The sequence below is a fragment of the Clinocottus analis genome, unplaced genomic scaffold, assembly GCF_023055335.1.
Source record: "Clinocottus analis isolate CAN_PGR_092001 unplaced genomic scaffold, fCliAna1.0.p SCAF_23, whole genome shotgun sequence".
NCBI classification, from domain to species: domain Eukaryota; kingdom Metazoa; phylum Chordata; class Actinopteri; order Perciformes; family Cottidae; genus Clinocottus; species Clinocottus analis.
This window is the reverse complement of record NW_027175965.1, coordinates 8,380,233-8,392,542: the sequence shown is the minus strand read 5'-3', so window position 1 is coordinate 8,392,542 and position 12,310 is coordinate 8,380,233. Positions and strand designations below refer to the sequence as shown.

The 12,310-nt window shown below is 42.2% G+C and overlaps 2 protein-coding genes across 2 annotated transcripts in view; one reads left to right on the top strand and one right to left on the bottom strand.

Annotated features, from left to right (window-relative positions):
* The first annotated feature begins 2,751 nt into the window (after positions 1 to 2,751).
* On the top strand, positions 2,752 to 5,758 carry ifi30b (IFI30 lysosomal thiol reductase b). The gene is made up of 7 exons (XM_068589836.1): positions 2,752 to 3,040; positions 3,868 to 4,056; positions 4,132 to 4,203; positions 4,282 to 4,371; positions 4,804 to 4,956; positions 5,443 to 5,511; positions 5,623 to 5,758. The coding sequence occupies exons 1-7, from the start codon at positions 2,888 to 2,890 to the stop codon at positions 5,680 to 5,682; spliced, it is 786 nt and encodes a 261-aa protein (XP_068445937.1). The 5' UTR covers positions 2,752 to 2,887; the 3' UTR covers positions 5,683 to 5,758.
* A 3,656-nt stretch (positions 5,759 to 9,414) lies between these two features.
* Positions 9,415 to 12,310, bottom strand: part of pde4cb (phosphodiesterase 4C, cAMP-specific b) — a 52,410-nt gene continuing 49,514 nt past the window's right edge. Inside the window, exons 10-15 of the mRNA XM_068590055.1 lie at positions 12,031 to 12,195; positions 11,830 to 11,929; positions 11,441 to 11,595; positions 11,052 to 11,174; positions 10,494 to 10,676; positions 9,415 to 10,066 (exon numbers count right to left, since the gene is read on the bottom strand). Coding sequence (XP_068446156.1) covers positions 9,518 to 10,066; positions 10,494 to 10,676; positions 11,052 to 11,174; positions 11,441 to 11,595; positions 11,830 to 11,929; positions 12,031 to 12,195 — 1,275 coding nt within the window. The 3' untranslated portion in view covers positions 9,415 to 9,517. The remainder of the gene's footprint in view (positions 10,067 to 10,493; positions 10,677 to 11,051; positions 11,175 to 11,440; positions 11,596 to 11,829; positions 11,930 to 12,030; positions 12,196 to 12,310) is intronic.

Below are 12,310 nucleotides of genomic sequence, written 5' to 3'. Positions count from 1 at the left end.
GTTATTTTATTGCAAACTCACTAGATTGATCGAGTGTTTGATTTAAGTCCATACCTTAAAATATAAATGTATTTAATATTGTGAATTAGTGGAAAAGAAACGTTATTTTGTGTAGCAGGAAAAAGAGAAGGTGTATCGCTTATATGTGCAAGAACAAACATCACAGACTACACCAGTTATCTGAGGGGTTTAGATATAAAGCAGAGTATTTGCACACAAGTACCTCATATGAGGTGGAGATACTATGACTGTCTTCATGTGCATCCGCCATGTTGCTGAGGCAGCTGGTGGTGCTAAATGTGGACAAGTTGCTGATGAGATTGATTTGTTGTAGCACTGATGAAGCACCGGTGTGAGTGAGTAGTGGTATTTGTTTTGTAGACTAACTGTATATACAAAAAAATGGTATTTTTCTCTTCTCACTGTCTCACTTTGTGATTTAACTGTTTTAACGTCGTGCAAAAAAACACATGGAATACAGAGATAATAAAAAACACATTTCACAAAGATTTACGCTTTCTAGGAGAACAATTGGTGTCTCACATCATGCAACGTGTCATGATGTGCTTTCAACTCCAATAGTGAAGTCTTGTCCAACAAGGTGCTGCACACCTCGAGAAGGTTTACTGAAATGTTGCGTTAGATGTGTGTGTGACGTGGAAGATTAGATGAGCCTGATTTGTTTGTCAAGTTCTGTGGTGTAAGGAAATTGAGATTTTATTTTTTAGTGGTGATAATAATGCTTGCTTTAATTCTTTGAAAAGGGAATCTATTTATTTTTCCTCCTTCGAAGGATTGAAGTCCAGCTTGGATGTGTGATTTTAATCGATGCTTTTGTTCAGCAACAAGGCAGGAAGTAGAGGGTGTGAACGCTGGGAAAGTGGATGGACTCGTAAGATGTTTTTTGATACTGGAGAATAGAGTTTGCTGCTCGTCTCAGACCGAAAACTAAAATTATCTTTGTTTTTGTTGTACATTTAACCATGACGCCGATCTTTCCTCCAACCTTAATGAGGTAGTTTTACTGACATAAGTTTAATCATTCTATTTTGCCTGCGACAGATCTTGTAGGAACAATGTATTAAATTGTCTGCACTAAATATCACATATAGCGAGTTTGAGACTTTTTGCAGAATGGGCCAGCGTAAATGTTGTGTGTGAAGAACAGGTTGTTACAGAAATGTCTGCGTTTAGGGTTTTAGAGTTGAGTAAAGGAGCCGGTTATGTGCTGAATAAGAGGGTGTATAGTATATATATACACACAGTATAAGAGCTATAGGTGGGTTTGGTGCGTGTTTAATCAATGCGATGGAGACAGATTAAGTTCATAAGTAAAGTCGATGGTTATATTCATTCAGGGTGTGGTTGTGGGTCGGGTTGAGAGGAAGGAGCTTGTTTAGTAACATATATTTGCATTCACACAGTGCGCCGCTCCATCAACTTCCTTGCATGCCATAAACATGGTAGCTTATGCAACATTTGTTACGCAAACCACAACATTTTAGGAGATAGGATTGTTTTCAGCCCGAGATAGATGGAGGATTATTTCTTTATCGAGGTTTTAAATGATTAAAATCTTGGCATTTGATGTGTAGAAAGGTTTCTTTCACTTTGAATTGATCAAATACCTCTACTTGTCTCTGCATCACATTCAGCATAATACTTGATGTTTCTGTAACTCTGACTTTTTTTTTCCATTGTGGCTGTATGGACTTGTCTTTCTGCTTTAATTTAAAGCATTTAGCTGACCTTTGTTAATATTGCTGTGAGAAATACTGTTACTGTAACTGCTTCTTTAATGTATTGATTATGAAATTACATTTCAGCTTTTTTGAAAATAGCTTGTGTTTCATTCAGGAGTCATATCTGAAATAAAATGATGGTTCAAACATTTGTGTTGGTGTAAACCTGACTTTACCCACTTCAGAACATCATTGTTCATGTATGCACTTTTGGATCCCCAAATAAATTTGAGTTGATGGATTAATGAATTGTTGCGAGTATTATTTGATAACCTGAAGATTTTAAGGACTTAAGTTGTTAGAGGTGAATCCAAAGTACAAGCCTAGATAAACAAAGTATGAAGTACACATCACAAATAACATTTAACACATTTTGAGCAAAACCCTACAAAGACTTCAGACATCATGAGCTGCACCACAGTAACACATACTGTGGATTTACAAGCCTCCAGCTGATTTACTACACATTAAATTAAATGTACTATGGAGTAGTGATAATATTCATGAGATTGCACGGGATTGGGCCCAATCTATTACTTACCAGTGGAAGTGTTGAAGCCTGAGACAAAAACAAAACAAGAGGAAGGCAAATCAGTGTTCATCCTAGCATAATTTAGACAGAAACATTAGAGGTTAAAGACAGTACAGAACACATGAAAGAGGAATGCAAGCAGCCTTCATTACATTTATCACATTTCATTTTTGAATTGAAGCTGTTTTGACATAAGTTAGGTAAATAGATAATTCGACAATTACCTCTCACTTTCCTCTGATATGTTGCAGCAAAGCGCTGTCCCGTTTGTAAATGTTCGCCTTGCAGAGTCTCACGTTCAACTATTTAACAGGTGACCTCAGTTAAATCCTTCAGGGTTTACGTCAAAAAAACGAGTTAAATGTTCCCTATATATGTCACTAAATACTGAGACGTCCTTCTCCACTATTAAACTTCTATATTTAACAGCCAGATATTATTTTGCTGTCGTTTTCCCTTACGGAGCCAGAAGCGGGAGTTTCCCGGGGGTCCCTGAAGGCAGCAGCAATCAGTCTCACCTGGAGCTAATCACGAGGCTGATTGGGCGGCTTTGAGGAGGAGCCGCTCTTCTCTTCTCTTCCTCTTGTCTCCTCCGTCACTGTGAGGACTTCTGATGTCAACCATGAAGCTGTCAGGACCGTCTGCTGTGTTTCTGCTCTTCTTCTGCTCCGTTTGGAGAAGATCCGGCGCGTCTCACCCCAAACCGGCCTGCCGGTACCCGCCGTCTCAGTGGTGTCGATCCCTGGAGATCGCCATCGCCTGCAACGTGAGTAGAAAGCAAAATATATTCATATATTCATAGCAGTGTATTTGTTCAACCTCGTGCAGGGTCACTGCAGAACATGCATAGATATGCACATTATTATAGTGCATTATTATATTACAAAAGATCTAGCAGCATTCTTAATATAACTTTTATTTCAGTGTGAGGTACTTCATTATTTTATTTAAAAAAACACTTTTATAGAATATAAAGTGTTTTTATAAAGCTTTAATCTAAAAAAAAACCCCAGCTTGACTGAATTTTTCTCCACATTTCTCATCTTTTGGCATTATTGATATTATCTTGTGTCGTTGTTGCAAACATGGGAAACCCCCTTTGTCTGTGTTATAATGGGAGTCATGCTTCAGAAATTGAACACCACAGGTTCTCCATGTGACCGGCAGAGCAGCTCTGGGTCAAACCAACCAACTAATCAGTTTAAAGCTGAGTGCAGAAAACAGTTTGTTTTACTTTGAAGGTGAAGCTGCAAGCTGTGTATAAAATAGTGTCTTAAGACTTGGTTTGTCTCCATGCACATGAAATGAGAAGCAAGTACAAGCTGTATTTGTGTTTTCTAAAATGTATTATCTTTGTTTTTAATCTAAAAAAATGTACATTTCCCTTGGACAAATCTGCAATGTCACTTTCATAACTTACTTAAACTAGTGTTGTGTTCAATTTGTTGCATTTCGTTTCGCTTTTGTGAGAATGTTAGTGTCCTGAAAGTACATGTCATGAGGTTTTCACCAAATGTGTAATGACGGTTAATAGATCTTTCTCTTTTATAAAAGTATACTTTTAACACATCAAAGTGTTTTTTTCTGGTGTAGGTTCAGAAACAGTGTATGGAGGTGAACGCTACCAGACTGAACCAGGATGTCGCTCCAGTGTCTGTCGTTCTCTTCTATGAGAGCTTGTGTCCGGCCTGCAGAGCCTTCCTGACCCAGCAGCTCTTCCCCACCTGGACGATGCTGCAGGACATCATGACCGTCACGTTGGTCCCCTACGGGAACGCAAAGGTACACCGATCCGCGTCCTCTGTTGATGGATTAATTAACATGCAAGTCTACTAAAAGTTGACACGTTTCTTGTAGGAAATCCCATCACCGAACTCTCCCTTCACCTGTCAGCACGGAGAGCCTGAATGCAGAGGGAACATGATTGAGGTTCGAACCGTTCTTCATCTCGTTGACTCTTGTCATCGTACAACATGATGACAATAGATTGCTTGATCTGTTCCTCAGGCCTGCATCATCCATTTAACGGGAGACTCAGCATTTCAGATCATCAACTGCATGGAGTCGGCTGTAGATGTTCTCAACGCTGCCCAGCCTGTGAGGACCTGCAGAAGAACTTCTGCAAAACCGACCCACTGTTTAGTAATCGGGAGATCAGCTCTACAAAATCTAAATTAGCAATAAATCTACAATTCTAGTAATGAAGATGTCCTGAATACAAATTTGTCTTAAAGACGCTGAATCCACTAAAAGTGTTGCAACATAATTTTTCCATTTAGCTCGTTTGCTTCACTCCATTTCACGCACTACAGAAGTCACTGTATTTTTTTAAATATGACATTCCTCAGAATCACCTGGTCAGATTGTAATTACTTGGAAATCTGAGTAAAATGTACAAAACAGACCAAAGACATGATAATCATCACTATGGTTCATGTCGGTGCTCCAGTATAGTTGACGTGTGTAGGGATTTAAAAGACCGGCGCTTTAGACTGTTGTTGTTGTTGTTGTTGTTGTTGCTCGTCTCAGTGCCTGCAGCTGTTCGCGCCCTCCGTCTCCTGGTCGAGCGTGGACTCGTGTCTGAAGGGACATCTGGGATTCCAGCTGATGCACAGCAACGCTGTCATGACCAGAGCGCTGCACCCCGCACACACCCACGTCCCCTGGGTCACCTTCAATGGGGTAAAACACTCTGGACTTACGATCGATTGATCCATCTGCTGAAGTGTCACAAAGACCGAAAGTAATGTTTTCTCTCCTACAAATTTATAATCAAAACATTGTAGTTGTGACCTGAATATGAAGCTGCAGGATCTGATGTTTCTCTCTGACATTGGTTTGCATGTTGCTCAATATTGTTCCATATCACTAATAAAATATAGCTCGATGTATATCTTATCAAGTTTGCACTGCAAACCAGAGATTGAAGTTTTGATTGTAGGAATATTCAACCGAATAATCTATCTTTAGTGAGTTGGAGATGAGCGTGCAAGTTGAATAAGGAAGTGGTCTATGTGTAAAACTTAATGTCCTTGTTCTCATATTCATGGACTCTTAGTTTAAACTACACTGTTTGTGTGTAGTCAAGAGCTGCTGAAGCTTTTAACAACTCCCCACTAAAGAGGACTAAACGTTTCTGAAGGATCATAAACTGTTTCTGTGTTTCAGGAATACACACAGGAGACCGAAGACTCGGCCATGTCGTCTCTTTTCCACTTTGTTTGCCAACTCTACAAGGTGAGGACTGTTTTTACTCGTTACTGTGACTCTTAATTTGAGATTTTGGTTCTGGTAGAAATGCATGTAAAAAGATTGTGTACTGTAACGGGCCTGAATCTGTGTTTTCAGGGGGTGAAGCCTCCAGTCTGTAGCGGAGCTACGGTCCGACTGAATAGAAGCTTCTGCTGAAAACAACAATTTAACGTGCATAATGTACCGATGTAAACATGTGTAGTGTGTTTGTAGTTTAACAATGTGAGATCAGGTTTATAAGCTTCCTTAAAATCAGATTTTGAAAGTGGAATAAATCTGTCTCGTCTTAAATATACTGTGTTTCTTGAGTGACGTTATTTCCGCTTGACTCTGAAAAAACAACAACCAGTCTGAATGAATTTCCATATTATTTATTGGCATTTTCTACTTGAAACACCCTGAACTCCCCAGAGTCTTTTGGCTTTGAATGAGAAATGTCCTAATTTACAGTACTTTGTCTCGACAGACACGTTTTTGAAGAATAAATATCTTTTTATAGAAGTTTGCACGACACAGACTGCATGAACATTGATGGTGGCGTCTCGGTGCGACACACTAACGGAGAGAAGGGGCTCTCCTGCCCGTCGATACACTTAACACTGACGGCTTCCTGTGAAGAGCCACACTGCTGCGCTTTAACATGCCGAGGCGACGCCTTTGATCACTGAGCCACAAACTACATCCAGCGCACTGAAATCAAGTTAATGTTTCAAATCTACACCATGAAAATGCCATAATGGTTCGTCCCAGAAGTGTGAAGCGTTTTCTTGCTACAACATGAAAACCTTTTATAATAAAGGAATGGCCTTTACGAGAAATAACTTTATTAACTAAGCTTATATTGCACACTTAAATATTTCGACTTTTGTAAATGAGATCTAATGCTTGGAAAGAGTTCACTGGATGAGTTTCATGCCGGTGTCTATCCAATGAGGACTAAAAATACTTTCCTGAAACACACCAATAGTTTAAATCCAAGCTATGATGCAATCTTCATGACTACACAATATGCCGACATGAATTTTGTTTGTCGAGGTGATGCTAGAGAAAAGTCAACTTTCAAGTCTGCCCACTAGATTTTCACATTTGTTGTGCAAGTATACACTTTGGCCTATTGATGGCGCTGTAGTCAAAGTCTGAATAACCACATTTGATCCACAGTTTCTGATGAGTTTTATGGCATTTTTATCGTGTTTTTGAGGGACTTTGACACTAGATGCTAAATAAAGTGAGTAATCAGGAAAACACAAACTTGACATTTCCTACATTTAGCTTAATTTCTCATTTGTTTTTCGAGGCAAACACACTAATAATGTGTATAAGGGACAGACGCAGGATATTGCTTCCATCATGAGAAATATATATAGTCTATATGTACTTTCAATCGTTTTTTAAGGCTGAGAAATGAGCAGTTTTCTTGCTTTAATTTCATACGATGCCGTGCGGCTCGACATGTTAAAAACAGCATAACGGTCTCTTACACTCGGCTCCAACCACTTTCATCACGTATGAAATGAAATGCTGATACTTTTTTTTAAAAATTTCTTCTAAGACTGCCTGACCAGGAAGTGCATGGTATCTTTGTGTAGTGCTTGTTTACTTCCTGGTCTTTCTACCTCAGTGACGGCGACAAACACTGCTCAAGACTAAACGTGGACTTCTGAAGCGACACACATTCTCAAGTATCAGACATCTGATTTAGGAAAGAGCGGAACAGACGGATCATGAGCTGCACAAAAACTAACAATCTGTCTGCTTTTAAATACTGGAGACGCATATCATTCGTAAAAACTATCACTATAAAGTCATTGACTTTGATACAATCATCAGGTTAAAATCTCTAGTGTAAAAATGTTCAGCATCGTAGGCTGGCAGGTGTTTCAACACTTATGGCACACAGTAATCCCAGTCGAGCACAATCTTTCAGATTATAAGACGGATAACCTGATGGAACACAATCTGTTGAGTTTGATCCGATTCAGCTGTTTTCTGACCTCGACAGCAGATCCTATCGGCAGGGCAGGAAAGAAACACCTTGGTGATTTATGAGGGCATTTAAAATAAACGGGTCTTTACATGTCTTTGCTTAACATGTTCATTGAAACTGTTCTAGTAATTGTAGAAACAATCGGGCTCAAATTCATTATAGTGAAGAGTTTTTCCAGTCAATATAATGATTTTCCCCAATTAGAGGATAAATGTGATATTCCATATTTTGCTTATTGTCAACAAAGCCCATGAAAAGACATGAAAACCCACGATGACCTGATGCAACTAGCAAGTATTTCTGTGAAGCAGCTACTTCCTGAGCCACAGACATTCATTGTACAATAGCTCATAAAAACATGCCAGTGAGCCACACGGTTGCACTGAGACGTATTCCTTCATTATGGACACCAATCCAATCCCTAAAACATTCATCTACAGTTGAAGTAGTTGATAAGAGGTAAAGAGGCACGTTTGATAAAACCTACAACTCCTTTTTTTTTAAGAAGGAACATAAATATTGGATCTATTTGTTCTAAAAGTTGGAAACTAATGGTCTTGGGGCTGAGAGCCAGAAGAGGGACTTTAGAAAATATTGAGCGATGCACTAAAAGCTTTTCAGGGAATTTGTTTTCAACAAGAACAATATATAATACTACCAGAAGTATTCTTACAAGTTGTACCCAGTACAACACAATAAAAATCACCTTTCAGAGAACATTGCAATTTAAAAAAAAAATCACCAGTGAGTTTCCTGCTCTGCCTTCTAGTACCTCGAGTCAGACGTCCTGCTGTGTGTGTGTGTGTGTGTGTGTGTGTGTGTGTGTGTGTGTGTGTGTGTGTGTGTGTGTGTGTGTGTGTGTGTGTGTGTGTGTGTGTGTGTGTGTGTGAGAGAGATCAGGAGGCCGCCAGTGGACGAAGCCCTTTGTCTGACTGAATAAAAGAGCTGAAGGGCGGAGACGGTAAAGTGCTTCTGCGGACCGGAGGCACCCCGATTAAAAAAAAATGCTTTTCAAGCACATAAACACAAACGAGACCAGCACACGTACAACGTGGAAAGAACTGTTCAACACCCAACAGTGACACCCTTTGAAATCATCTCAGGTAAAACAATGAAAGAAGCCCAAACTTATTATACAGGTTGGTGTCTCTTGTACTTGAAACATGTGAGACTGGGCCACAGTCTGCTTCATGTTTAATCGCTGTGGTGCTACAAGCTGGTTTAGGTACACACTCTTTGATTGCTTCAGTTGCCAAATGTTCTATTAAAGGGCTTGATTAAATGTAAAGACACGCAGGTTAAACAAAAAGTCTCTGGTGTGGAGGTAAATCAAACATGAAAGACAGTTTGGGGTCGAAGGTCAGGTGAGGGTCACCCATTACATCCGTGCTACATTAGATTCATGTTTCTCTTCATACCCTGAGGTTTAGGTGTATCAATTTTCTCTCCACTACATCCTGTATTTGGTAAAATGATTCATCTCTCACACCATTCTCAAACAAATAAATCATACTCACTTATTCCAACCGGACTCGGCAATTTCATAAATCAAAAACTATGGTGCAAAAATAATAAGACCCTGTCAAACCACAGCGATCCTCATTCTCATGTCTGAATGTCATAAACAGTTGTTTTTGGAGGAAGACATTTCCTTTACCTTTTTTTTTGTTCTCGTTAAGAGTATCTCGCCTCGACTCCACTCTCCTTCCCCGTTAAATTGCAGCAGTGTTCGTCCGGGACGCTCTAAAACTCAAAGCTACAACAAAGCGGGACGGGACGCGGAGGTCGATCCCAAAAAGAGAGGCTGAAAGGATTCCTCTTGTTTAAAATAGAAAATAAAACAGAGGGGAAACGTCCCTCTGTTCTCCAGAGCGGGTGTCTCCAGTGTAAAGGGACTGTAGTGATTTTTACAGACTTTATTAGTAAAGGCCTGCCCTGCCGCCGTCGCTGTCGCCTCCGCATCCAGCGCTCGTGTCCGTCGGGCGGGGCAGGTTGTGCTGGTTGTTACGTGCCCATGCGTAGGCACGCCACGCCGTCGCCCTCCAGGCTCAGTTCTCTGTCCCTGTCGGCGCCTTCCCGACCCGGGGAGGCCGGCCTCCTGCGGGGGCTCCGCACCGACAACGCCGCCAGATTCAGGGTCCGGGACGGGTGAGGCGAAGAGGGGCGGTACCTGCTGGTGCCGCGGGGGTCCGGGGACAACGACGGGGAGGAGGAGGAGGGCAGTTGCTGCTCCGTCCCCGACTGGGACTCCCCCTCCAAGGGGCTCTCCAGGTCAGACTCCACCTCTTCTTCATCCTCCTCCTCTTCCTCCAGAGTGAGTTCAAACTGGAACTTGTCCCCCCCTGACGGGACGGGCCCCCCCGCTCCCGCAGCACCCGGCATCACCTCCACGCGGTGCTCCTCGGGGCTGGAGGGCGACGGGCTGCGGGGGATCATGCTCTGATACCACTCCCTGTTGTCCTCCAGCGTGTCCAGGATGTCCTGGGCGTCAGGGTGCACCAAGTCGGCCCAGGTCTCCCACAGAGGGTGGACGACGTAGTCGATGAAGCCCACCTAGTCATAGAAATAATAGGAATGAGTCCCACAATAAATTCACACATATGAACAACTGTCTTTTGGAGACGAAGGCTGCTAAGATGTTGTTTGGGGTTTCCTGAGGACATTATGGTCTTCAGGTAATGAGGAAAGTTAAGTTTGTCCTTTCTGGGCTACTGTAGGAACCACGAGAAGGACCCGCTCTGTATTGACATTTCAGGTGATTATACAATCCTTTTAATAAATATATGAAGGATATTCATTAAAACTAAGATAGACACAGACATTTTTACTTTTTTCTTTCACTTAGATTAGTACAACTGTTGCCTTTTCTGCCTCCATGTTGTCTGTTGTTACTCTTTGAGGTTGTAAAACCGTCTAAACTCCTCAAGGTTTATAACTTTCACACTATTGTCCTGCATCCCTGCGTGTCGGTGGGCGTTACCTGGTTCTTCTCTATGGAGGCGTTGTCTTTGTCACACATGGGACTGATCTCCATGCCTCTGTCCCGCTCTCGGTCTCCCTGGGTGTAGAACTCCACCATGATGCGGTCCGTCCACTGCCGGTAAAGCTCCAGCGGCTTGGTCGGGTTGCTCAGATCGGCACAGTGGACCATGTTCTGCAGAACCTGGAGAACAGACGCGCGCGATCGACCCCGTTTTCAAAAACCTCACCAACAATTGTTCGGGAAAAAGCTGCAGCGACAACTCGAGAAATGTAACTAGCATTCCATTTATTTCATAAATATATATTTGAACCGTACCCGTATAGATTGGTTAAGCTCCATACAGAAGCAATGACCACAATGTGTCCAGCAGGCGGCAGCCTTTTCACACTAACTGTGTGTGTATGTGTGTGTAAAATTGTGCAGCTGCTAATGTCTGAGTTTTTTTTGCTTTTTATTTATTGCTCGTTTCGAGTATTTAAACTGTAGCCACAGATGAATGATCCATTTCTAAATCCCGACACGATTCCCTGGTGCTGGTACCGTTCGTTCTCTCACCTGGATGCGGTCAGAGTAGTTGTCCAGCAGCAGGACTCCGAGACTCGTCACCTTCTTGGTCTCCACCATTGTCTTCATGTCCGCCAATAAGTTCATGTGTTTGGACATATCCGTGGCGAGCACCTGATGCAGAGGTTTAGCACATCGTCAGTCACTCATGTTTCACGTGGCCGTCTGGTTTCACGTGTTGGACACTATATACGTAAGCTACAATAGCAAACATTAACGAATAGAAGACTTCAAGGAATTCAAATTGTTTTTGTGTTTCCCAATTTGTTTGTTCCAGACAGCTGAAGTTGAAAACTGACCATCATCTCTCAATGTCTGCTTTCTCATACATCTACTAAGGAGATCATCGAGTCAAGTAAAAAGAAATGCAGGAGTCTCACCATGTCAATCACCATCTTTCGGAGCGAGTCTCTCTGTTTCTTGTTGAGGTTTTGGAAGATGTCACAGTTTTCATCTTGCAGCAGTTTGAAGCCCACAGCGAGGTGGTGATTCTCCAGCACAGAGGCGTCGTTGTACATCAGCGCCAGCTCTGAACCTAAAGGGGGAAAGAGGGAGTAAAATGCGGGTTGAACTTGTTAAAACCGTGTGACAAGACACGTTGAACATGATTACAGTTCATTTGAATCATTGCTAATGGCGGCGCCGTCTAAATAAGATCTTGTGCCATGCTGGCAGTGTGATCCGGGCCAAGTTTCAGGTGCAGGTGAAGGGAAAAGACTCAAAGATATCACCTGATGGCACATGGGAAACCAGACAAAGAGGAACCTACTGGTGTTTATCAGGAACTGGTTGGTGACTCCTGGGTGGTCAACATCATGGATGGCACTAGCGAACAAAACAGCCATGACCTCCAGGTCTGTGAACACTGCCTGGGGATGAAAAAAGAGAAAAACACACATTCATTTAAAACACCAGAGGGATATTATGTCGTGACCATGAACGACGGGAGCAAACGGCTTCCTTAGCTCACCTCTAAAGCGGGAGTGGACAGGAGGACGTGGATGGACTGCACCACATCCGCGGCGTGAATGTTGTTGTGATAAGCCACGTCTGCACGGTAGTGGTCCTCCAAGGTCATCATGAGGGTGATGAAGGTGTCGTTTGGGATCTTAAAGGTTTTCAGAAGGTCGCGGTCCTGGAAGGATGGGGAGGGAGAGAAGAGACATCTGTGTCACGCCGTCTACAAATCAGTGTTTCTCGTCTGTGTTTTCGATGCAAGCGGCTGGGGGTGTTGCCGAAAGTTTGCCTGC